Source organism: Podarcis liolepis, assembly GCF_965112155.1.
Source record: "Podarcis liolepis genome assembly, chromosome: 2".
Taxonomy (NCBI): Eukaryota; Metazoa; Chordata; class Lepidosauria; order Squamata; family Lacertidae; genus Podarcis; species Podarcis liolepis.
This window is the reverse complement of record NC_139555.1, coordinates 78,091,621-78,119,591: the sequence shown is the minus strand read 5'-3', so window position 1 is coordinate 78,119,591 and position 27,971 is coordinate 78,091,621. Positions and strand designations below refer to the sequence as shown.

Sequence of the window (27,971 nt, the reverse complement as noted above, 5' to 3'; positions counted from 1 at the left end):
GGTACAAACAATAGCCCATTTCAGGAGGTTTGGTGCCCATTAGTCAGGATTCTGCCAAGGAAAAACCCCTACTTGAGTAGAAGAGTCTCTTTCAGACTGGCACTGAACACGTGACTGGCATTGGTTTAAATGTCCAAGGTACCAAATGTCTGACTAGGACCAATTTCCTCTTTTTCTGTGTTATTGGCCTTACACAGTATGTCATTCTCTTTCTGCATTTGGATTGACTGGGTACAGCCCTACACATGCCTACATATAGCTTTGGAGCTTTGGGGAAAAAATTGGATGAAAAATGTATCGTGGACTTTCGGAGCAGCCTTTTTAAACTGAAAATCTGTTGTTGTTTGAGTGGCTGAAAGGTTAAAAGTTTAAGTAGATAAGGCTTCCTTCTTTTCCTCAGCAGCTGACTTACAGACAGCACATTGAAAAATGAGTCAGTGCCTTTTTGGTTGGTGGGCAGAAACAGAGGATGACCCATTATCAAATTTGGCCTCGTGGCAGCAGAAATCTGCATGTATTGCAAATTACCGGAGAGCTTTTTCAACATCTGTTATTGCCTTTGTTGGAAATTTCCCTGCTTCAGGTCAACCTGGTGCAAAGATGTTACATGCTCACAACAACAACACCACCACCACCACAGGGGATCTGTACAGATTGTATTCAAACCTCACTGGCAAAGGAAAGCATATGAAACAAGTGGAGAAAATAAACGAAAAGCCTTACTTCAGTTGCGGGTGTGCTGGAGGTTTCTGTGGTGGAGCTGTGGAGGGTTTCGTCTCTGTGTCCGCAGGTGGCCCAGCGCTTGAAGGACCTGGGGCCTGAGCACGTGGTTGAATTGCAGGGCCCGGTGGACGTGGAGGCAGGGAACTCGAGGGCTTTGCTGACTGCCCCGGAGGGAACGCACGCTGTGGTTGCAATGGCTCCTGGCTTTGTGATTGCATTCCTTGGGGTTGCACTGGGCCCCCTAGGTTCAGTACAAGAAAAACTTCATAATGCATCAGTAATGTTGTACTAGTTCTTATATCTAACACTTACAAATATAAACCTGGAACCAATAAAGTTCAGCGTGTCTAGGATAGGCGAGCCACATCTTTGCTGTTGATACCATTAGCCATAAATCCATGTAACTTGCAGAAGTGCCACACTGACACCAAGGTGCCCTAAAAAAAGGATTAATTTAGCAATGGTAACTTACAAGCTACATTCATTGCAACATTTCTCTATTTTGTTTCTGAACTTCCATGGTAAGAAATATTTCTTTACTGCTCCATTGCAATGGGAGCTATGCCTAGAAGGAAGCTGTATTTTATGGTTCTGCATATGGTAATGTAAACCAACAACACTATTTCTTGCTAAGGGGAGGGGGGGTTAGGATTTTTGTTGCTGTTCTTGCTTATTTAAATGCCATATAGAAGCACACAGACTTGCAGTGGCTACTCAGTGGGCCCTAAAGAGCCTTTCTGAAAAAGACAAAGCATGTGCCCTTACAGCAGTAGCCACTGTTTAATTATCAGAGAATATCAATCCAGTGTAGCTCCAAGTTTATTAAGTATGCAGCTGAGACAGGAACTGCAGGTGCTTGAAAGTACATTGAGTATATCTCACCAGATGCAATCTGCTTCACCTTTGTAAGGCTACCAGTTAAGCTAGACTACCTGAAGGGGAACCAATTTAGTCACAGTGATCTTAAAGGGTCCAATGTTCTGAGGTACATTTAAATGGGTTTATAGCTTGACTTATTATGCCAACATATGAATGCTTATGATAAGTACTCCACTGTTATATCACAGCGTAGCATTGCACCAACTCTGGCATTATGAAATTCCTTGGCCTGGAACCAAAGGATCATGAAATTAGTTCCATGAGCCCAAGGGGAACTGAGACATTTCCCGTCAAAATCAGCCATGCCCCATGTTGGTAATATGGCGGGGGGGGGGGGATAAATTCCACTGGGCTAGGGAGGGATTGTGGTTCGGTGGCAGGGCATATGCGTTGCATGCCAAAGGTCCCACAGTCAGTTCCTGGCATCTCCAGGGAACAACACCTGATTGAAACACTAGACAGCCACTGTTGGTCAGTGTAGACAAACGCTGAGCTAGATGCACCTATGGCCTGACTTAGGATAAGTCCCACAGGCTATTCGAATCAGCTATTTGTTTCCAAGGGCTTTCCCATTCACGTGCAAGCACAGAAATGACCTCTTCAGCAAAGCGATGGGGAAACTCTCTTAAGGAAGAATTCCATGTGTGCCTCAGTGCACTGCAAACAGGGCAGACTTATAGGCTCAAGGAGTAAGACACTTCCACTCAAATGAAACTACGCCTGTTCATAGGTAGATGAGGAGTTGAGATCATACTTGCTGGCTCCGCCCCTCGCCCTACCGATTTCAACAGAGAGCTTGTGAGCTGACTTTCTATGTAAATAAGCTGTATATGCAGATTGGCTATTCGATGCATGTAGGTCTGTTAAAAAACCATACTGGGCATGCGCAGGACGCAGTTGGAGCAAGCAGGTATGATTCCAACCCCACCACTCACACATTTCCTGAACATGCCATGCAGCATGTATAGGGCTTATGTCTTTTTCGGAAGTAAGTTCAAGATCAACAGGTTCTATTTTCAGGAGACTGGTGGAATTTTGAATCTGGGCTTTAATGAGGCTTTACTGAGGCGGATCAGTTCTGTACCCTAAAACAAACATTCTCATTTAGCTTTTCTTTGCTGAGCAGAAAATACTCCCCCCCCTCTCCATTTAGATATTGAGGCTTATATGCCAGAAACTATACACTGAAGACAGATGTAACTTTTTTTTATTGCACATTAAGCTGTACAAGATATTTCACAAAATATATACTGCAATCACACTTCAGCATTTGCTCACTTTCTTGCAGCTGGTTTGGTACAAAAAGGCAGCAACAATAATAAAAAAGCTTTTACAAAAAGAAAAGGAAAGGGAAAAATAAAATAAACCAAACACACACCAACCCCCTGGACATTAATCCTAGACTGCAAAATATCAGTTCCCTATACCCCACAATATTGCACCTAAGCATGCTAGCATGCAGAGACATTTTGGCTTGCTTAATATCTGTGGCAGGAAGTAACCAGTGTGTGCCCTCCAAAGACCTTTTGCAATAAATGCACTGAAGTCCCACTGGGATGCAGCTCTTTTTCTCTGAGGTCTGCAGGCACACGTGTGCACACACACACACGCACACACACGCGCACACACAGAGCTCGTAAACAATGCACAAAAGCATTTGTAAATACTCAGACTACTACATGCAAAAGAACACTCATGGCTTGATATTAAATGGCATTCAGTCAGTAGGTTCATTTCTTCACCTCAGGGCAGGAGGCTGTTTTGTTCACTTGGGTTGAGATTTGGAGGTGAGGAGGGGCGTGTGTGAACCTGAGGCTGAAGGGGATGCACTCATTCTACACAATCGAAATCATCAGTGTAGTTCTCAAGAGATCACTAACCAGAAACAATGACCACAAAAGCGGAATGATACTATAATAGACTAAAAAGGGGCAGGACGCAGTGGCATGCCCAACAAGCACTGAAATTCCCATCAAAAGCAGCATGAAATTTGCAGCTCACTAGCCTGAATTTAAAAACAAAACAGAACAAATAAAACCACTTGGTAACTGAGCTATAATTTTGTTGGCAGTGTTTGCAAGGAAAATAAATTCAGACCTTGGCATTGTTTCACAAGAAAACAGGCTTGTTTGTATTAACCTAGGGACTGCTATTTACCTTAGTATGGGATTCTAATTGACAAAACACAATCCTTTGCCTTGCTCACAGCTAGTATAATAGTGCACCTTTTAACGTTTACAGGCTAGATTTTCCATAACAGTTTAACTGCCCTGCCTAGATATTGCTTTTAAGATTATGCACATAGCCATTGGTTATGTGACAGTCATAAGCAATTATGGCTATAAGAAAGTTTGGAAAAGTAAAACCCGTCGGGTCACTTTGATTTATTATTTACATACACTTGAGTCATAAATGTGAACTTCTAAGCCTAAACCTTTTTACTTGTTCTGAGCCATATGTTAAATATACTTTCATATATGCTGTTGCTTACGCTCAGAATGATAGATCAGATGACAGCTGCATCTTAATTACTTGGCTATAGCCTCAGCTAATATAGAACAGAACAACCACACACTGAGTCCATGTACCACACACTTTTTAAATCCCTTTAAAAAAAACATGTGGCTAGCCCAATATTTGGAAAAGGTGATGATTAATCTAGCAAGGCTTTTAATGGCCTTGTTGACTTCCTCTAACAAACAGCTGTAGCTTACCTGAATTTTGTAGATAAGGAATATCTAGTAAACACACTTGATTTAGTTTTGTACAAGACCAGATGGCTACTTCATAACCACTGTCATTGAACTTAAATACATTCAGTACCCTCACATTTGCATCAATATTGCACGTAAGTGGCCCGTTTTTATAGCACTGAGGCTAATAATTTAATGCAGATTTTAAAATAAAAAAATCTGCATTGAAAATAAAGGATATTTATGTATTCTTGGAAATAATTCTCTCATATTTCATAGGAAATAAATGAAATAAAGCACTTGTCTTTCATGTTACCTATAAGCAGTACTTTTTTGCGACATTACAAACCAGTACAGAATTCTGTCACTTCTTTTTTGCTGCCATTGGTAGCCATTTTGTGCTGGTACCCCCTTCACTTTTATCAAGAGAAGAATTCCAGGAGTTCATTTTCTTTTACCACAAAAAGCACTGCCTATAAGTATGAACTCAAAAGTTAATGATGCCTCATTCAACATACTATTAAATGAGACTTGAAAAATATTATAATCACCTTTCTACATCAATCATGCACATTTTTTTTTGAAAAAAACAAACAAATATAATGCACGTACTCACAGAGTTAAGCAAAAGTATATAAATTTCAACCTGGGCTGGTTAGTCTTTTTTACCCCACAATATAGAATACTTGAAAGAAAGAAAAACCTGTCTAGCCATCCATAATAAACAGTCTCACTGACTTGGTAGAGGCACAATTCTTGTACACTGTTGACAACAGCCCTGAATCACAAGTTATACAGAGAAACATAAGTAAGCATTACAACACAAACATGAACAGATAAACAACCAGACAGTATAGTTGACACTGCATAGAAAAAACACAGTCCAGGTCAGCACTTAAACAATGCAAAAACTGCACAAAAACTGGTATTGTTTGATTCCTCTTTTTTTGGCTTTAACCCTTGCTTTTGGTCTTAGTAATTTAAGTAGCCTGGACTTGTTTTGGTCCTACTGCAACGCCATTACAATCGAGAATGTACTGTAAACAACCTTGAGGAGGTGGTCGCTGGGGTGGGACTTTGTTTGGTTCTGGCTCCTTAAGTGATCCACTCTGCAAGACAAAAGAAAAAAAGGGGTGGGGAGGAAAGCAAAACAGAAGAGAGGTCAAATGAGCAGTGCTACAATAAGGAATCACACCTAGGAGAAAGTTTTTGTCATTCGAGGAAGCCTCTTCCTGCATGTTAAGAATCTCTTATCAAGTAAAAGTCATCTCTTAGGGCACTTGCCAGTATGCTCTGGAGAAGTATTGCATCTCAATCTCCCAAGAACCCCCTAAATAGTGTGGAGAATTAAATTAACTTGCAAAATTTAAAACAACAATAAATTTAGATTATACACACCTTGAAAGGAATGCTGCCTAATTACTTCTTTGTTGTATTTTTAAGAACATTTCATGGTGTGTCTTTTATGATAGACATTACATTCAGAATGATTGATTAGCCCGGCCAAAAAGCATTTAACTCTGAGCCTTGGTTCATGTTCATGAACACCTTGAGATTTGTGTAACTATTGTTTTAGCTGCCATCAAGCTGAACACGGCACCCCTACAATGTATGATAGCCTACTAATGGCTCAAAAATCTCCCCAATTTTTGTGGCTGGCCTACCTGCTAAACTAAATTTGTTTTGGTGGAACACAAGTTGTGCAACCCTGAGTAATTCCCAAATGAACTTTGTCACAGGACCAAACTAGACAACAATGCTAAATGCGGAATCAAAACCATCAGGTCTTGCCCTTCAGAGCAGGAGAAAACAAGATTGCTCCTTCTTCCATGTGACAGCCCTTTAGATATTTGAAGATAGCTATCATATCCCCTCCCAGTTTCCTCTTTTCCAGGACAAACAGACCTAGCTTCTTCAACTGTTCCTCCTAAAGTTTCCAGATTCTTGATCATCTTGGTTGCCCTCCTCTGAACGTGTTCCAGTTTGTCAATATCTTTCTTAAACTGTCGCCCAGAACTGGATACAGATTCCAGGTGTGGTACTATTACTTCCCTTGATTGGCACACTATACTTCTGTAGAAGCAGCCTAGATTAATGGTTTTTTGCTGCTGTACACAGGGACTTAAACCTATTCTGGTTCAGGGTTTGTCACAATCTCCTCAGCCAGACGATGTCCACTTATGTGGGTAGACTTCCTGAACACAATATTTCCATGGAGTTGAAGAAAATGATATTGAGGCATTTGAAGTTGCCAGAAAGGGAAAATGAAGGGGCTGTTTAAATTCCTCAAACGTTCCCAACTGTAATTAATATCTCAAGTTTAAAATATTTACCAAACCAACAGATTTACAATTGAAGTTTAATATAGTCCACCTAAAAGGAAATGCCTTTGCCTTAAATTAGGCTTCCCAGCATGCGAGCTCATACTTCCTGGTCACTGGATTTCCTCAGATACATGCTTTGTTTAAGCATTTTGAAACCTTAATAGCCCTTGCACACTTTCCTACGGATGCACTTGCTGCCCGCTAATTAGCAGCTCCAGTTCCCTACTTGTATCAGGCATAGAGCCCTTATTTATCAAATAGCCATCAGAAGTTGCAGACACCTTAGGCCAATCACACAGCCACAGCACACTTGCTGATGAAGGCCAAACCAAAAGAAACACATGTGCTTTGCAGCCAGTCAGTTAGGTTGCATCAGCAGTGGCCAAAAGGCTTCCAAGTTAATGGTTTTGCAGCCAAGTGTCTGCCATGCCTAAGGGATAGTGGGAACCCATTGGTTCTGATTCATGATGATCAATTAGACGGATGTCATAGTCATGGAAATTCATGCAAAAATGGTCATGGACTCAAAAAAATTCTCGGGCTGAAACGAGCATGCTTCTTTTACAAATGAAAGTCTTCTTTTTTGGTGATCACTCGTAGCTGAGTAAGATTGTCTTCCATAAACACAGTTTTAACAATGAGTCCGTAAGTAACTGTGGAGGCCAATTCTGGATCCACACGTCCTTCCACAGTGGGGACATTGGTTCCCGGGCGGGAGTGGATCACGGTGTGGATTTGCCAAGCATGCCTTCCTCTTAGCACGTTTCTCCCTTGCGTCCTGAGTTTGGGTGTCTTCAAAGCCCATGACACCTTTGGTAAAGACTGTTCTCCAATTGGAGCGCTCACAGGCCAGTGTTTCCCAGTTGTTGGTGTTTATACTACATTTTTAAAGATTTGCCTTGAGACAGTCTTTAAACCTCTTTTGTTGACCACCAGCATTACACTTTCCATTTTTAAGTTTGGAATAGAGTAGTTGCTTTGGAAGACGATAATGAGACATCTGAACAACATGACCAGTCCAATGAAGTTGATTGCTTCAACACTGGTGCTCTTTGCTTCTTCCAATACACTGGTATTAGTTTGCCTGTCTTCCCAAGTGATGTGTAAAAATTTTCGGAAACAACATTGATGGAATCTTTCAGGAGCTGGAGATGGTGTTTATAAGTGGTCCATGTTTCACAAGCATATAGTAAGGTTGGTAGTACAATAGCTTTGTAAACAAGCATTTTAGTTGCCCTGCAAATGTCCTGGTCCTCAAACACTCTGCACTCTGCACTTGGGAGAAAGCCGCACTCACAGAGCTCAGGTGATGCTGGATTTCGGCATCAATGTTGGCCCTTGTGGAAAGATAACTGCCCAGGTAGGAGAAGCGATCGACATTTTCCAACGTTACTCCATTGAGTTGGATTTGTGGCACTGCTGAGGGTTTATTTTGTATTTGTTGGTGCAGCACTTTGGTGTTTTGGATGTTGAGCGACAGGCCAAGCTTTTTGTAAGCTTCTGCAAAGATATTTAGGATGGTTTGGAGGTCACCCTCTGAGTCTGCGCACACTATGTTGTCATCAGCATACTGAAGCTCTATGACGGAAGTTACGGTAACCTTACTCTTTGCTTTCAGCATGCTCAGATTGAAGAGCTTTCCATCTGTTCAATATATGATTTCTACTCCAGTGGGGAGTTTCCCTTTGACAAAGTGTAGGATCATGGCAATGAAAATAATGAATAGAGTTGGAGTAATAACACAACCGTGTTTAACACCTTATCCCACTGTGAATAGTTCACTTTGAGAGCCATTGTTATCTGCGATTGTTGCTGTCATATTATCATGGAGGAGCCAAATGATGTTCACAAATTTGTCTGCACAGCCTTTTTTCAGAAGGACAGTCCACAGGGCATTACGATTTACAGTGTCGAAAGCCTTAGCCGGGTCAATAAATGCCATATACAGGGGTTGGTTTTGTTCTCTGCATTTTTCTTGAAGCTGTCAAGCAGTGAAAATCATGTCCACTGTCCCCCTAGAGGGCCAAAACCCATTTTGGGATTCAGGAAGGGTCACCTCGGATATTGTTAAGAGACGGTTTGCTAACATCCTTGCAAGAATTTTGCCAGCCACAGCTAATAGAAAGATGCCTCGATAGTTTCAGCAATCAGTTCTATCACCTTTTTAAAAGGGATTGATAATTTTGGCAGCCCTAAAATCTGCTGGGATCTCTTTTCTCTCCCAGATTTTTTCGATGAGCTTGTGAAGTTGTTGTGTAAGTTATATTCCACACACTTTGAAGACTTGGGCAGATATCCCATCAGGTCCTCTGGCTTTGTTGTTTTTCAATTGGTTAATAGCTGTACACAACTCTCCCAGATTTGGAGATACTGCAAGCTAATCTCTAACTTGTTTTTGCGGAATTTGTGAGAGGGCCTCAGCAGCTACGGGGGAGTTAAGGAGATGTTGGTAATGTTCTTTCCTGCGCAGTGCATTAGCTTCTTTATCTTTTAGAAGTGTGGTACTATGACGAGTGCCGACAAGTGCTGGACAGATCACCGACTAATATGCTCCATGATGGCTATCAAGATTATACCTCGACACAGGCTTCAAGGAAGGAAACCAAGGTGCAAAATGAACACTCAAGCCCTTCAAGATCCCATTAAGCGGGATTGCTTTCAAATGACTCTTAAGCACCATCTGCGTTCAGAATTCCCTGATAACATTGAGGAACACTGGACCAAGCTAAAAACATCCATTATTGCAGCCTGTGAACAAACTATTGGATACCAAAGCAAGAAACACCAGGACTGGTTTGATGAGAATGACAGTGAGATTGAATGCATGATTGACAAGAAAAGGAAGGCTTTTCAGATCTGGCAAAGAGACAGAAACTGTGCCACTAAGAAAAAAACCTATGCCAGCGCTAAGGCTGAGGTTCAAAGAGGAACCAGAGAACTAAAAAACGCCTGGTGGATAAAAAACCCTCAAGAGATCCAGCACTTAGCTGAGACCCAACAGGAGTCCTGTAGGCCCTAAAGGGGAGCATGCGTAACAGGGGCAGTGCAGGTTCTACATTATGCCTTCTGAAATGTATGCTTGTTCAGCACATTATGAAGAAGAGATAAGACAACATATATTCTAAATGCAGTGTTTGCATGCCCAGACTAACATGAGCAAGATAATCCTTTAAAAAATTGGGCTCACTGATCTGACCTGAGTGAAGTTGTTCATCATTACATTTAAATGCCATCAGCTTCTTAATTATGCACTCTGTACCTACGCTTGACATTTGCAGAAAGTCTGCCCAACCTAGCCCTTCAATATCAATAGCTGCAATACTTTGTGTGAAGCCAAGCACTTTCAGAATAAGTACAGCGACTGAAGCTGCCCATATTCTCTGCTGTGAGGTTTGCCTAATAGCCCGTGCTGTTAAGAGTGCTAAGGCACTGTTCAAAGGATTTAGTTTAAGGTACCTATGCTGATGCCGAAGTAGGAAGAGTCCACAGAATAAGCAGAATCCCATTCTGCACGGGAGTCACAGAGGCCAGTGCAAGAAGCTGCCTGAACCATAAATACTAGAAAGAAGAAACAACAAGGTTTGCTAGGGAAAGAAGGCAATGCCAACAATCTTCAGCCTTCTAGATGAACCTAGGATTGTGCTTCAGTTAGCATGGCATCCACTCTTACGTTCCTGAGGCTTAAGGATCATGAGGCTTAAACAGCAAATGGGACTATTTCATTCCATCTCTTCCATTCTTAGCCTTCAACATTCCAAGGAAATTGCCAAACAGCCTGTCTAATTGATATCTCTGAATACCATTAAGATACATTGCTTCTTTTTCAAACAACTGACTGTCCATCTGTATTCAGGTAGGTAGTCGAAATAAAAATTCTCCAGTAGCACCTTAGAGACCAACTAAGTTTTTTCTTGGTATATGCTTTTGTGTGAAGTGTGCATGCAATTTTTTGGACATTTTTAAAAAATTTGTTCATCTGTATGTTATTTATCTATTTATTAAATTTCTATACCATCCTTCATGCGAGGATCACAGGCAAGTTTACAATAATAAAAACACCAAAATACACACCATGGTAACAAACAGAAACAACAACTCCACCACATTTTAAAAGGCCAGAGGTTGTTTAATTAGCCACAGGTCTGGGAAAGAGGAATGTTTTCGTTTGGCGCTTAGAAGATATGTAATGAAGGCGCCAAGCAGGCCTCCCTGGGGAGAGCACTCCACAAGCGGGGAGCCACCACAGAAAAGACCCGTTGTCATTTTGCTGCCCTCCTGAAGACGAGGCACATGAAGAATGATTGCAGGGTCAGGGTGCATTCATATGGGGAAAGGCAGTCCTTGAGGTATTGCGGTCCTGAGCTCTTTAAGGCTTTATACGTCAAAACCAGCATTTTGAATTCCACCCAGAAACTAACTGGCAGCCTGTGCAGCTGGGCCAGAATTGGCATTAAATGCTCAAACCATCTCGCTCCAGTGAGCACCCAGCCACCTGAATACTAGTATCATGTGTACAGTGGCACCTTGGTTCTCAAACGTAATCCATTCCGGGAGTCCATTTGACTCCCGAAACCATTCGAAAACCGAGGCACGGCTTCCGATTGGCTGCAGGAGCTTCCTGCACTCAAGCGGAAGCCACATCAGATGTTCAGCTTCTGAAAAACATCCACAAACCGTTTGGGAACCAAGGTTCCACTATATATGATACCAGTATTGTGTGTAATGGGAAATCATTGGTTGTTATTATTAGCATCTTCCAGTTTTCTATCTTTCTGCTCAGCAGTTCTTTTCGAAGCAGAAGAGCCCTGTTAGAATTTTCCTGTGCCCTTTCCTTGGGATGTTTTTGGTATTGGCAACATAGAGGTTATACTACAGAGATCATGTCTTTAAAAGGGTCTCATGGTCTGCATGCATGTTGCAGAGGATAAATGTTCATTTACAAGATTATTGTTATATGGTTTCTTTTAAACAGTAAAGAAACAGATCTCCTAGTTCTTGAGAAGTGTTTTTCATTATTCATAAAGTTCAGCTGCAAACAAGCAAAATGAAAAAACAGCGCCCCAAGAACTAAGCTATATATCTTGCTGTCATGTAACAACAGCTCCATCTGCTGGTGCACTGAGTCAGCAGGTGTGCTTGCAATAGCCATGTCTGTAAATCTCCTGTATCCCACTGTCAGCACCTGCAGAGTGTGTGTGTGTGTGTGTGTGTGTGTGTGTGTGTGTGTGTGTGTGTTGGATTCCCTCAATCTAGTTGTTTTGAGACTATCATCATTCACTCTCCACAAGCAGGTGGCCCTAGGCTAAAACAACTCAGTACCTCCTACAATGGAAATAGAAGACATCACCCCTGCGCATCTTTTCCCAACACTATGCAAAGGGCACCTGGCATGTATAAAGTGGCACTTTGCAATCCTATTCTGATGTGGAAGTATGGAGAAGCCAGGAAAAATAAAACCCAGATTGGAAGTAATTGGCAATCTCTGGAACACACCATTTCTTCTAATGTGGTTAGCTCTGTCTTTTATTGCAAACCTTTTGCAATATTTTCAGTGCAGCTGTCACTAACCCTTTCCTCACTATGAAAATGGGAAGGGAACTTTTGGGTCAGCCGCTGTCACTCCTTAGGGATGCCATGGAAAAGCAATGATCCTTGGACTACAAAACTCTCAGATGCAGGTGTTTGGTCAGGGGGAAATCTCACTGCTAGGCTTGAAGCAGCACAAAAAAACCAGAGAGGTTTCCTGCTTGTATGGAGGCATTATTATTTCTTGTTCTAGTTCCAGCATCCTAATGACAGGCTCTGAGACCTTGGCAGAGGAGCTCAGACAAACGACAAATACAAGAGCAAAATTGTTCTGTAGAAAATTAGGACATGATCTGTTTTCTAACAAATTCTAAGCACAGTTAATAAAACCCAGTGCACAGGTTGGCTTATGCAAATGTTTAAGGTCAGGATCCCAGACTGACACAAACAGCTCAGTTTGAATAATAAATTATTATTATTATTATTATTAATCAGTCATTGTTTATGATTTCATTGATTCAGCTTAGATCAGTTTAACAACACCATAGACACTAGATAATGGCCCATAAACACTCCATCAAAGCTAGCAGAATAAGAAGAAACAAAAATTTCTTTCTGGCTCATTCAATTTGGAAATGTATTCTATAGCCCTCAATAAACTAGTTCAATTTGCTAAAACTTGTCCCTAAAAACAGAATGTAAGGACTCTTGTTCAAAACAGGATTTCCACGAGATGGCGCTAAAATCTGAAGGTTCTTAGAACAAAGGGTGTTTTCAGAAATGAGACTCAGAATAGTTTTTAGCCTGGAGGCTTCTCCTACCAGTACAAGAGGACAGGTTTTCTTCTCAGAATGGTGATGGGGCTGATACGCCAGCTGCCTGAACCTCAGATGATGACTAGGATTTCAGGAAGCTACAGGATTGTAGGCAACAGAGATTGCCGCTAAACTGTGTTCTTGTTAGTGCTGAGAGCTGACTGATGCAATGAAAGAGCTACATAGATACACAGGTTAAAAATAAAAGAGATGCTTTTGAATGAGAACTGGAGCCCCTGTGGGCTTTGGTTTTCAGATTGTGTAACTTGAAATCCTACAGAACAGAATTAATGCTTAAAGTACTAAAGAGTATGATTGTAGAATCACAGAAATGCAGAGTTGGAAGGGACCCTGGTGATCATCTAGTCCAACCCCCAGCAATGCAGGGAATCCTGCCCGCAACCATTCCTGGCTGGGCTTCTGGTTAAGAGCCAGATGCAGTGACCCAGTTTGCCAGTAGTGACAGACTGATGCACTATAGTATGTTTAAGGGCTACTGTATCCTCAGTTGCATCATAAAGTACTAAAAGAATGCACCAAAATCTATTAGCTTGTATTATGCTCTTAAGAAAATGAATAGTTAACCCTCACAATCACTTAAGAGTATCTATATAATTTTAGAGCCCTTAGAGAAATTCAGAATCTGCTGTTGACCTCCATTCACTTTCGTGTACTGAAAATCTGAAAATGAAATTCTGTAGATGACTATCAGCATTGCACAGCAGGGCAGGAATTTGCCTCCTTAAGAATTAAAAATAGTTTTAATTACCACCCATCCTCATTTTCTACCTGCAGAGGAATTATAAATGTGCTGATCTTTTTGTCTGCTGATCTTTTCTGGAAAATGATCTCATCTTCAACAACAACAACAAGTAACTATTTACATAGGATAGCATAGTTTGATCTAAATGTGAAAAATGTTTTTATAGAAGAAAGCAATTTCTCTATTTTGGTTTATGTGGCTATTCTTTTAAAACCGCTTTACAATGAAGTTTAGTCACTGTATGTGGTTAGATGAGACTGAAATAATTTTGTGTTGCCTTTCAAGTGGTACAGTACAAAATAGAAGCATTACCACTTGGTTCTGTGGTATTGCATTATTTTTTACTCGGAGAACATGACAAAATTTAAAACAAAAATTAGTCACTATCCTCCAAGAACAAGCTGATTTGAGGTGTACCACAAACTTAGTTTTCAATTGTTTAACTGATGTGGGCCCCTTTTGAGAATATAAATAGTTTTTTTGATTGCTTGTTTATCTTTGAAACTTGCATCATATCTCTTCAGTCCAATTACTACCATTTAGCAGCTACCATAAGCACCATTTATTTTTCCATTGCTTCTTTGAAGGTTTTTTTTCAGAAAAGTGGCGCGCACACACTTATATTCACAGAACTATGGTCTACAGTCAGTGGCGTAGCGTGGGTTGTCAGCACCCGGGGCAAGGCAAGTAATTTGCACCCCCTAACCCGTGGATTTTAGCACTTGAGTGCGAGCGCGCGCCCCCCAGATGTTGCACCCGGTGCGGCCGGCCCCCCCTGCACCCCCCACGCTACGCCACTGTCTACAGTCGAATCACTCTATACTAGGGTGGTATCTTACAGGAGTTAATTCTCTTTCAAATTTATCCCCACCCTCCAGACCTGATCACGATGAGAGGTGATGACTAACATGAGGAAGTAATGAAAAGGGGATGGATGGATGGATGGATGGATGGATGGATGGATGGATGGATGGTATGTGGTCATCAGTTGCTTGCATATTCTGAAACGTCACAACAACGATGTGGCAAGATGATAGCTCTACCTTTTCTGGCTCAACCTAAACTAGGCTTAGGAATCAATAAGCTGTGATCCCAGATGTTTCTGTGATACCCCAAAACAGTCAATGGCTGAAATCAAAGCAAAATAAGACACAAAAACACAGACTATTGCTCATCGTCTCAAATAACATTCTGAATCACAAACCAGGAGCAAGAGTAACTGAGTCCCTTCATGTTAGATGTGCTTGCTGAAATGAAATGCATGCAAAACAGATAGATTCAGATGGACAACAGCAAGAGCATCAAACCAAAGTCAGTAACTAACCTTTTTCTTTCTTTTGGTTCAGTAGTAAACTAAACCTGATGGGAGGTTCTGTCAGGTCTAGTCTCCATGACACACTTACAAAATATGGAGGCCACAGGAAACAGCCTCTGCATGGTGGCCACAGAAGACCAGCTATATGGAACACTTCCATCATGTAGAGTTTCTATATCAGGGGGCAACCATGGAATGGCTAAAAATGGCATGGGAACTTTCTAGATGACAGGGGCAATCCATGCATCAAATCACTTTCTCTACTGAAAGTAGTTTTCATATGACAAGCGTAACATGAGAAAAGGCCCTTAAAGTCTGAGCAGGAAACAAAACTCATCTATTGGGCTTTTTCCCAAGTGAAAATATTCGACTATTAGCATACTAGATTGACTTCCACAATCTAAGAACAGATCTCAGTTGGAGCATGTTAGAGGTGCAAAAAAGAAACTGTGGACAACTTTCTTTCTCTTTTGACCTCAGAGTAAATGACCACCAACTAAGAATACTTATGCTGGTTATAAACTCATCTGATCAGACTCTGCTGCTTTTACCCTTTACTGCAGTTTGCTTTGGCTCTAGAATGACTGAGCCTATTGCTTTCCATAAAGTTTGCAAACTACTTGAGTGGCTTCTGGAGGCTGATTTGATTGCATAGTTTTCTTGAGAATATTTTTGGTTGCTAAGTTACATTGTTGTTATATCTTTATTTACAGTTTTACAGTATTTCATAGCATTTTGACAGCCTTGAGCTTGGGAAAGACAGCATATAATCATTTTAAATAAATAAAATAAAAGTAAAACCAGCATGGCCACAAAACCATGGATGCACAGAGCCCTTTGTACCAGCCTTGATGATTATTGAAAGAACTGAGTGAAAACAAAGCACATTGGAGCAAACTGGAGTCAAGACTGTTGATTCAGCTTATGCCACTGTAACATATTCAGAAACCTACGTTTAATGTCATTTATATGCCATTATATATGTTGCAACTTTATTGATGAGCTCTTGCTTGGATATTTTAAATATATGATGCTTGAAACTCTGTTCTAAGGAAGCACAAAAATCACACTCCATTTTTACTATCCACTTCCTTCTAATAACAACAGCTCAACACGTCCTGAATCCTCATGACATTTGTCTACTGAAATCCGGCATGTGTTTATGAAGAGTGTCTGCATTCCTTACTTGTGGCTGCTGAGTGGCAGTTGGTTTCTGAGGAGATGGTACAGGTGTTTTAGACAACAGTTGGTTCATTCTGCTTACGACCAGCTCAGTAATAAGCTGTTTCTCTTCAACCTGATGCTCACCAATCAAAGGCATGGCACAATCCATAACCTAGAAGAAACAAAAGCTGATTAGGCAGTGAAATATCATTTTAGTGATTTGTTTATGCTGTGTTACAGACCATTATTGTTATCCATATTGTGCTGTGGATGATTGTAAATAAATCAAGTATTTCAATATATGCTGTAAGCCACCCAGAGTTGCTGGGGAAACCCAGCCAGATGGGCAGGGTATTATTATTATTACAAAATTTTAAAATTCTCTATGTTCAAATCTCAGTTTTGTTCATCAGGAAAGGTGAGGAGATTTGTGGAAGCCACTCAATTTTTCTTTTGTAACATGGGAAGGAAACTAAGCCAAAGTATAATTTTAAAAAGTATCTTGCAAGAAAAACTGGATGGGTGATTTCAACTGGTCCTTGGGAGAATATGCGGCATGGCTCCTTGATGTGGTATGGTTGTGATATGATGTGGCATCAGACAATGTAAGTCTGTCCTTGACTATGTGGACACACTGAACACTGAGAAATCTCCAGCAACAGCACCTGCTCTTGGGGCATTAGAAGCAGCCGCATGCTCACAACTTCTGCTCCCCAGCCAAAGGGAACACTATTTATTTAATAAAGCAAAAGTACTGGGTAGGGGAGTGGACCCGGAATGCTTACTGGAATATGTATTGGTTTCAAGACCTATGGCCCTGGGGGTTGAAGATGTCATAGAGAAACTGGATCAGAAGAACAGTTCCAGATCTCATCAGTAACTGGCCCAGGCTGTTAGAGTCCAGCTTGGTGTGCATCAAGCACAATGTCCCAGGAACAGTTACAGCACAGTGGATGAACAATAGTGTTACGTAAAGGAGTATGTACAGAAGTGTGTGGGTTAGAGCTACAGTTCAGAATTATGACATTTCCCCACCATCCTAATACTCTTCTGACCACAGCAGAACTACCCTATGTATTTAAATAAAAGATCAAGAGACTGTAATAAATTTCAGCAGACCAGCAATTATCTATAATGATCCTGCATGGCTTTTACAGGCTGAAATTTCCACATCTCCTTCTGAGGATAGTAAGATAATAATTCCTCCAACTAATAACAACAGTAATGAACTACTTAATTGATTTTTTTTAATGGTGAACAAATGGGCAAGAGCTATCAGCTGTTCTGATCACCATTATTATTTTTGCTATTGCTGCCCCACAACTACTCTTGAAGTTATCCATGCCAACAAAAGCTTTGATGCCAAACAATAAAGCTAGGATTATGTAACTAGTCTGCTAGCAAGTTTAATGGTTTCTAAAATTATCATTTGAACAGTCAAGTATTATCTTCTATACCTCATTTGGATATAATTGCAGCTTCACAGTTTCTATAAAACATTCCCCGGAAGAAAAAGTTTATTTTTGTTGTAGTTTTCATTAGAAGTTTATTATTAAAGTTCATCTGAAAGAATGACACTTGAACTGGTTTGTTTTTATCTTTATAGCTTGGGACCCCGCATACCTACCTTTACAAAATTATTAGAATAGATTCAGATTATTATTTTTCTCTCACTTTTTAAAAGAGCCATAAATCATAATACAAGGGAGAGTTAAGCATGGGTTTAGGTGAACCTAATTTGGCAAGAGATTATGGCCACTGAACAATTGGATGGAATCATCTGGGCCTAGTGTAATAATATGTTACACAACCCCCCCCCCCCATAAATGATATATAACAAAATATCAACCTAAAATGTTGGTGTGTGTTTTATTTTAAAGAAACAGTCTTAGCTGCTAATTTGTGTTGTTTTTAAAACCATATTAAGTTGTTTTTGTACTGCTTTTAAATCTACTTATGGTAGTTCTTATTGCATGCTTGTAAATTGCCTTGAGACTTGTGTAAAAGATCGTTTGCAAAATAATAATAATAAGCTGCAATCTTGTACACAAATACTTGAAGGTAAGCCTACTTGGAAGAAAGTATGACTGAACCTCATTGAGCTCACTTTTGAGTAGACAAATAAAGAAATGCACTGTTAAAGTACAAAAAATTAAAAATTCTGGGCAGACAGAAAGGGTTAAGTAACATGTCATATGATTAGGAGACCAGAACCAGAAAAAGAAATGAAGGGGACAACAGCACATGCTGTAGGCCTGCAAATGGAAAACATGCTGAATCCCCCTATAGCAAACAAATCACATGGCACTTATGAGCTAGAGAAAACAATTGTGCATGGTTATTACAGAAAGCAGACCAGAAGTGGCAATATATATTAATCATCTAAATCAGAGTGAGGTGAATCTGTGACTCTCTAGAATTTGCTGGGTCTCAACTGCCACCATCCACGTCCAATTTCCATGCTGGCTTGAGATGACGGGAACTGGTGTCCAGTAACGTTTAGAGCACCACAGATTCCTTCTCCCTTATCTACACTGGTCTCTCTCTTAAACTGAGTTTTCATGGTGAAATTTAAAAACCTACTCAACAATGTTGTTGCAGAGAAAATGTGATTTTAAGATGGAGCCTACTGTTTATGGGAATGAACAACACCATGCAAAGTAGGTCATTGCCCAATTGTTCAGATTAAGGAACCCACCAAGCAAAGTCAGGATTGAGTCAGGATATTGGCCCTTATCCAGCCCACCACCAAGTCTAGGCATAGGAGAGGCTTGCACAGCTTCTCTTAATTCATACATTATAGAGAAATAAAGCTGGGTATCATCAGCAAACCCAGTTTGCTGATGATACCTCACCAAAAACTCCCAATAACCACTACCAGTGGCTTCATGTAGATGTTAAATAGCACTAGGGACAGGACTGTATCCTGTGACACCCCACCCCATGACACCCAGGGGCTCTGAGACAATAATCCAATGCTATCCAATGAAACCAATCCTGGAGGGAGAACAGTGTCCGTTTCCCATTTCCACAGAGCTGGTAAACGAAGATCTCATGGTCAATGACATTAAAAGCTGTTGAGAGATCAAGTAATAATAATATGGTCACTCTCCCCTGTCCTCTTGATCAGGGTGACCAAGGTTGATTAGGGAAGTTTTTAATATTTAATGCTGTATTGTTTTTAACACTTGATTGGGAGCTGCCCAGAGTGGCTAGGGAAACTCAGCCAGATGGGCAGGGTATAAATAAATCATCATCATCATCATCATCATCATCATCATCATCATTATTAACAAAGCCTGAACCCTGACTGTGATGAGCCTTAAGACTATGTAAATCACATTATTAAAATAAAAGCTTGGACACTAAGAACTGCTAGCAACTTTCTGCTGAAGGAATATGGCTTTCCTGACCTCTTGTTCCTGCTACAGCCCAAGTGCCTCATTGAGAAAACTGCTCCTAAGAGTTGGGAGAGCCTTGGGAATGGGGTGCAGCATCGGGAGGAGACCTGTGAAAATCTACTCATGTGAGTAAAGTGTCCTTCTGCTCCCACTAGAAAACTTTGGACCAAAGCCAAAGTCTGCATCCTTGGGCAGATGGACTTACCAAACTTCAAAATCATCCTAGTCTGTTTGCTAAGTAGTCCAAAGTGGTGTGTGCTTTGCATGAATTAAAGAACATTTGTGGAATCTTTAGGAGCAGAGGTTTTCCTTATTATCTGACAGCAACAGCAGCAGCAACAACAAAAACAGTGTTGGCAGAGGAAAAGCATATACCACACCTCAAAAATATAATCCTTCCCATCCTTGCCGTGAACTGCTTTGACAGCACATATGTCCAAACCTCCAAACATCTCTGAACAGCTGTCAATCCAAAGCTTGTACCTGGAATGCGAAAAGAAGCTCACTTTAGCCAAAAGCATGATCTTGTCACAACAGTGATCTAGCTATATTAGTTTGAATTTAGATTGTAACCATGCCTTGGTGCTAATACAAATCATCACCACATTAGCTCTTATATAACCTTCTCCAAATATTTCTGATGATCAAATTGCTCATTAAGGGAGATTGTTGCATAAGAGAACCAGATCTGAGACACTCATCTGATATGTTGTGCTTCTGAGTTGCCCTCACCCTGGAAACTTCACTTATCCTAATGTCCTCAGTTCAGTGTCAGGCTTTCTTTTAATGGGACTGTAACATAAAGCATTATATTCCAAGCCATAAAAGTACAACATGTGCAAACAGCAAAGCCTGGTCATTTCTAACATATCAGCACATGAAGCCATAATTAGCACTGACTGAAGGTCCCTGGTGCATGTACATGTGGTCAAACAGGCGTTTGCCACTGTGTAACATGGTAAGCAGCCTGAAAATTGGTTGTGATGCTAACACTGCTTGATTGGAAGTCAGACTTACCCAAACCAACGCGATGTGCTTTGAATTGAATACCCTTAAAGGACAGACAAAGAAGTGTCCTCCAGATGTTGTTGGACAATTGCTCTCATCAGACTCAGTCAACATGGCCAATGGTCAAGGATTATGTGAACGGTTGTTCAACAACATCTGTAGAGCACCACACTGGTTATGCTGCTATCTATCTTTGTTACTAATTGAAATCTGCTCTAGTAGAATGGTTTTTCTTTAAATAAAAAAAGCTAAGCACAGACATTTGCAAAAATGGTCTGAACTATTATTGATGAAATCTTGTGGAATGAAAGGAGTGGCTTATTTCTCGTATGACTTCATTTCTGAAGTTGTTTCTTGGATGCATGTCAAATTCAACATCTGTAGAAGTGCTGACCATCATAATTGGCTTTATTTGTTTATAAGCCATTCTTGCTGTAAAGTGCTATAGTCTCTTGAATCTAGGAGAAGTGTTGTTTCTTTTAATGGTAAATCTGGAGAAAAACCAAACCAAACAAAGGAACCTTATTTTTAAAGGCTATTCCTATGAAACCAAAGAAACACTCAGAAGATCTTATTGAAGTCAGTTTTCATATACAATGCATAAAGCTGAAAAAACAGCCACACATGGAAACAAATACTGAGAACAGAAGGCTTGCCTTGAGCCTAAAGGCTGCTCAGTAAAAACATGTATGCATAGTGTTGTTGTTTTTAGGAGTCAGGCATGTGACAGATGCAATCTAATGCAGATCCAAAGCATACAATTTCTAACATACGCCAAAGGGGCCACTTCCAATTTTTGCCACTTTGGCAAAAGGGTACTTCTCCTTTGTTCTCACACTCTAGGGCCAAACTACAGTTTATAATTGTCCTGGTGGTGGTGGAAAGCAGCTGGTGGGCGGCGGGAATGAAGTTGAGAGAAGAAATGGCTGGGAAGAATGGGATTCAACAGCCTCTTCTCCTGCATTTCAGTTAAATATATATATATATTGGGAAACTATTCCATACATCTTTTATGTAACCTCTAGTTTGGCCCTCTAAAAGGGGTAGGAATAGGTAAGGATTTGCTGAAAGGACTTTTAAACGGGAATACAAAAGGAGAGGTGTGAGGAGGTCAATGAAATAAGGAAACGAGCTGAAAGATTATTGAAAGATGGGTTTTATTTTAAATCTCATTTTTTTCTTTTTTTATTTAGCTACTATCTTCTCTTTCTTGTCTATATATCTTTTCTATGTGATTTTTTTTCCTTTCTTTTTTCTTTCTTTTTAGGTTGTTAAGTTTTTTAAAAATTTTCTTATATTGTAAACTTATGATTTTTGTAAACCCTATTGTGCAAACCTATGTTTTGTGTAAACTTATGTTTTATGTTAAACCTTAATAAATATTTTATAAAAAATAAAATAAAAGGGGTAGGAATAAATTGGTCAACATTTCTCATAATAAACTTTCAAGATGTGGAAGTATAATCTTCTCACTTTACTGTTTTCTGGAAGCTATGCCTTTTTCCACCTTTCAGGAAATGATGTGCATCTCACTTATGTTTGTCATCTGAACAATTGCAATTGACTGTGTTATAGTTGACAAGCTCGGATATGAAATTTTAAAGCTTGCTTTAATAAAGTCATGCATGAAAACTCTTGTTTTTTGCCTTGGAGCATAGAACACCTACTGTTATAAGCTGTTAACATGAACTAGCTGTTCTAAATGTTTGGGTTTCTTCTTTCAAAGCTGATAATCTAGTATCTTGAAGTCCTGAAACATTGTGACCTGAATAGGACCCCCCCCCCCCCCAGAGCTTAACAATGGGGTGCACGGACAGCAGAATTTTCAACCCTCTCTGCAGAAGATCTCAAAAGGCAGACTTATGTGCACATAGCTTATACACATGAATGTCAGGAAGGCCAGCAGGACACATGAAGTTGAGACTCGTTCCATTACCCTCTTTCTCCACCCATGCATTGTATGTGTAGAGAATGACTGAAGAGGGCCAAGGTGAATGGAGTGGGGGGAAACATTAACATTATTGGTATCAGGTTGATGTTGATTTTAAACAGTTTATCAGTGTTTTAAAAAAGAATTTTTCAGTGTTTTCCATGCAAGTAAGAAGATAAATGGCAATGGAAAGCAAAAGCTGAAAGAGAAGGATAGAAGTTCTTGGATAATGAATTCTCAGAGAATCTATTAAAGGGCTAGTTTCTCCCTTAAATGTCTGCTCTTCATCCACTCAAACTTTGAGCAGATGCAACGTTAGCAAAAGTATGCTGGTGCTGCACATACAACAACCACAACACTTCTAATAATTTCAGCTGTATTCCCATTATTATTATTATTATTATTATTATTATTATTATTATTATTATTCCAATTAGGCACATCCATGAATTCTTATTGCATCAAGACTCATCTACCTATCTGACATGGCAATTTGTTCCAACATTGCAGATCCAGTGTTTGTCTTCCAGTTTCCAGATATTGAAGTCCTCCTGTGGAGAAATATAAAAGTTTTAGCAAGCAGCACACCAACCTCTTTGTTCTTATCATTAGCTTATTAATTGCTAACTTTTGAGGGGTTTTTTAAAAAAAGAAATAGCATGCCAAGGAACTTCCAAAAAGATTAAAATGAAACAAACATTATATTCAACTACCTCCCCAAATAAATAAATGCATTTAAATCTGATGTGTACAGGAAAGAAGACACTCATGAAAATAAATGTTATTTGTGTACTGAACCAACCCATAGCTATGTTTCCTGACTCAGATAAGTTATATTTTTAAAAAAAGAATGAAATTATGAATTTGAACTTAGTGCAGCTGTGCTAAAAGTGAGAACTTCTTTGCTGTATGCAGAATAGTAACATGGGCTTGACCCATAATTTGTGTTCTGTAACAATAATTATGTGACTTTATACAGAGGTTTACTATTCATCATCACGCTGTGAGGTCTGAATCTATAGAACAGATTATAATTTAGAACAGTGTGTTTTTTCCGTATTAATACATAAATTTATGCCTTTAGTATATTGGTTTTGGAGAAAGACAAGGTAATGTGAGAAAATCCAACATGAGTGCAATTTTGTTCCTGCTGTGTTTGTTTCCTTTTCACCCCATGGTGTTTCCTTGAAACAGCGATGCATTTATATTCATATCCATATGTAGGAATCTCTAAACATTTGCAGGAGTTGTGGTATTTGGATTGACTCCATACTATATCTTAGTTATCTGATAACTGGCATATAATAGTCACCTATAATGCGAGTTCTCTACCTACTACAACATAACACTACAGAAGATTACAGTAGATATTTAGATAGTAGATTTAAAACTCTAAAATAGCTTATATTTCCTGCAGTGGCCCTTCAATATTCTGTGCTTGTGTTAAAAGCACACTCACAAATGAAAACCAGCTGTAGAATATCAAGCTATTGACTAAATATATCTGAACACGTGAAGCGTAATAAAAGTTTCATGCTGATCTAGAGTAAATGGACCAAGTTCATTTTTAACTCTGATTAAACTGTGAAAGTCAAAGGAAATTGTCTCTAAGGGCTCATCCTCACTGCTGCTTGCCCCATGCTTAGAAAGCACAGGTCCAAGAGATTTTCCACTTGTCCTATACTTCTGATGCATTTCTGATTCAGCAATAAAGATTGGGTTTCCCTGGGGGGAAGTGGAAGTTTGGACGAACCCTCAGTTTGTAATATTCTGCTAGACACCCCCCTTCCCTTGATAAATTATAACTGAAAATAATGTACAAGTATGAAATAGAAAAACTAACTACACAACAACTTCTTACAAAAATATGTTTAAATCTACCATTGTATTGGAGGCCATGGTTTGTGAACAGTGACAATATTGCTGTAGAACATAAATAATTTTAACAGTGGGTATATTGTTTAGAAAAAAAAAAACATTATATGGTCCTAAGAACCATCATTTTTTAATCACCATATGGTATTATTGGCTCTTGATCCATTTCTGAGCACAATTGAAAGTGCTGGTATTAACCTTAAATATCCCACACAGCTTAGACATTGGCCGCTAAAGGGCAACCTATTCCCATGTGAGTTCTTCTGAACTTCTGAGAGCATCTTCAGAGGTCCTTCTATACGTACCCTTGCGTTTTGAGGAGAGGTCAGTTGCACCCAATCCCTGGAAAGTTTCTAATAAAATGGCAATGACTGTTATGTCTTTTGTTGCTATTCTTGTTATTAACCTGGATTGAATCTCCCTGCTCCACTTGCAACTCACACAAGATCCCAAAGCTACATTTACACAAGCCATATTGGCCTGATTTGCGTATCATGATAAACCAAATGATGGTCGTATGCCATAAGCCCAGGCTCTGTGCAAGCGAATCACAGCCACTTTGCTCCTCTGCTGCTGTGCTGAGATATGCCAGATTTTGGCTTAAATGCGACATCCGAGACCAGGCTTATGGTTTAACTCTCCAGAGTAACCTTGAGCTCTAACAAAGGTTTGTGCTCTCGTTTACGTACTGTGATTTGTTCAGGAGATCTAAACCATGGCTCCAGGTTCAGATGTCATGCTAAGTCAAAGCATGTCTTACTGCAGTGCAGCAGATGATTGACCAGAGAGGGACAAAGTAGCCATGATCTCCTTTACAGGAGCCTGCATGTCCACATCAAGCCATGGTCTGGCTTACTGTGACATGAGAACCGGACAACTGTGTTCCACATCTGCTGCATAAGGATAAGGCATGAAAGCAGATATAATTTAAAAGTAGCAGCAGGGCTGTAGCATTTCAGGGCACTTATTAGTGGAGGAGAAATTCTTATCAATGTTCTTAATGCTTTTGTATCCAGCTACTCTTACAAGGATCCAGAGCTAGGAAATTCTTCTCTTCCCACGGCTTCCTACTTGCTCCTCTTTGTGTTTGGACAGGGTGAGTGAGCTTCTTCCTCCCTATTTCAACCAAACATTCTAAAACATGTTGCAAAAATAACATGGATGTCTAAAATGATCACTATGAACGGTAGTGGAATCAAAAAGTGAGACGAACGGCGTTTACAAATGTGCATCAAAGCTGCGCTACAGAAGGATGAGGCGAGTCAAGTTCAGCTGGGCTAACAGACATGACAGAACTATTCAATGCACTTAGGAACTTGCTGAAATGAAAACAAGCAATAAAACAGAAATGGGAAACAAACTGAATTATGTAGTCATTGCAGCTAAGACAACGAATACAATAAAAGCATTGAGAACTGAATTGACTGCCTGCACTAAACAGACCGTGGAAATAGAGCATGTGATTTATTCCACAACGTGTTACTATAATAATAGAAAGAGACTGTAAAGTGTGGAATGAAATGAAATGGTAGAGTCCAAATGGAATGACAGTAATGGGTACACACTTAAGATCATTTAATGTAGATTAGTTACTCCTTCAGTATCCTTTAACAACTCTCTCAAGGTCTATATACAATAAAGACCTTGTTCCAAAGTTCACAGGAAATATAATCTTTATGACACTGCTTCATTTTCAATTATCTTGCTACAGGAAACAAGCCCATCTAAACATACACATTAGCCTTGTAGCCCCTGCCTTGCCATATAAATTCTCAGGGGCAGCAGGGAGGTTCCAATTTATGCAGTTCACTGCGTCTACAGGAGTTTTGCAGATAAGGAAATTACCCTGATCCCAGCTGCCGGCAGGGAGGATAACCTGCTGGATCCCATCATAACTCTCTCAGATTTCCTGGGCAGAAAAGCCAATTCGGGCAAAATTCAGCAACAAACCTAAATGGGACATCTTCCGGGTTTGACCCAACTATGGCAGCGACTGTGACCCCTCCGGATGTTGTTGGACTTAAAACTCCATTAGCCTCAGTTCCATGCTCAATGGTCAACGATCAGGGGAGCTGTAGTCCAGAAACATCTAAAGAACCACAGGTTTCCTATGGATCAATTTTTGTATCTATATTCTCTCACAATAATAAGATTTCTGAAGGAAGCTTTTCTGAAAACCTGAGTTTTTACAAGAAAAGCATGGTGTTTTGTAAATGAATCTGGCTATGGAAAAGTGGGCAGAGCAAGGAGAGGCAGGACAAGTGGGTGAAGACTCTGGTAAGGGCTAAGCCTTGCTTAGACTGTTGCTACTCCCCTGATTTTTATTAATATGACTTGACTGTTGCAATTTTCATTGGTAATGTGTGATAAAGAATGTTATATACTGGAATATCTGCCTCCATTCTTGGCTACAAGATGGTCTGCCCCACTCCCTTGTCTCAGAAGATCTCCTCAATGGGAGCTTCTGTTGGCAACTAGCAACTGCCAGCTAGGGAAGATTTGCCTTTCTCGAGAGCTGAGCAAGTTCCTGTTAATTGGCATCATTCTCTTGCCTTGTTAGTCCTGAGTGGGCTCTGCCCTCTGTTAGGCAGTGGCCAAAGTGTTTCACCAAAGATCAGAGTAGGAAATGCTGCCTGAATAAACCTGGCACTATATCAACGTCAGGTTATTTCTGTTCCTGAAACTATTCCCGAATGTACCCTATATAGTATCGTGAGACTCTTTTGCAAGCCGTTCTGACAGCTTCTTGGGGCTGGGAAAAGGGACATAATATTCTAAATGATTCAGTAGCTACCTAAATTTAACCAAAGGTTAAAGGTTAAATAAAGGTGTGTGTCGTCCCCCCCCCCCCCGATTGGCCCTGGCTACTTCCTGAAGAGGACCTAACCTTTTGCTGCCTGCTCTACTCTTATGCAGACCCTAACCAACAAAATACAGGCATCCCCCCCACTTACATACAGGCTACGCTCCAGAACCTTCACACATAAGTGAAATTGTGTCCCGCCTGTCCCGAGCTTGCCTGCTTCCCTGGAGCTGGCCATGGAGGGCGAGGGCTGAGAAGGATGCCCAGCGGAATCGCTGCCAGATGGGGTGTGTGGATGCACAGTGGAGGTGGGGGAAGACACCTCCCGCCCGGCTGGCTTAACTGAAAGCCGCCTTTCCTCGCTCAGGCAGCATCCCCAAGCGAGAGAAGACCAGTCCATTTATTTATTTATATTTCACGGTGGCCTGTGCAAACGTGGTTGCACAAAAATCGGATGTTCGTAAGTGGGGGTGGGGTACCTATATTGTGACACCGAAAAGGCTAATGATATTTGTTATGGTGTTGTCACATAACCTGCAACCCTTACATTACCCTTTTTAAACATGCATATATATATATATATATATATATATATATATATATATATATATATGACAACTGAGAATCACTTATCATGCCTCTGATGAAATGGGCTTTCATCATGTCCTAATAAAATCTGTTTGCTTTCATCCTGAGTATTATTTTTATGATTATTTAATAATGCATATACCATCTAGTGCCGAAATAGGTTT

General features: G+C 40.2%; 1 protein-coding gene across 1 annotated transcript in view; it reads right to left on the bottom strand.

Annotated features, from left to right (window-relative positions):
• The window catches only part of SYN2 (synapsin II), a 146,512-nt gene that overhangs the window by 3,955 nt on the left and 114,586 nt on the right, over positions 1 to 27,971 (bottom strand). The window contains exons 8-12 of the mRNA XM_083488996.1: positions 23,018 to 23,092; positions 19,984 to 20,086; positions 16,225 to 16,374; positions 5,344 to 5,404; positions 724 to 964 (exon numbers count right to left, since the gene is read on the bottom strand). Coding sequence (XP_083345122.1) covers positions 724 to 964; positions 5,344 to 5,404; positions 16,225 to 16,374; positions 19,984 to 20,086; positions 23,018 to 23,092 — 630 coding nt within the window. The remainder of the gene's footprint in view (positions 1 to 723; positions 965 to 5,343; positions 5,405 to 16,224; positions 16,375 to 19,983; positions 20,087 to 23,017; positions 23,093 to 27,971) is intronic.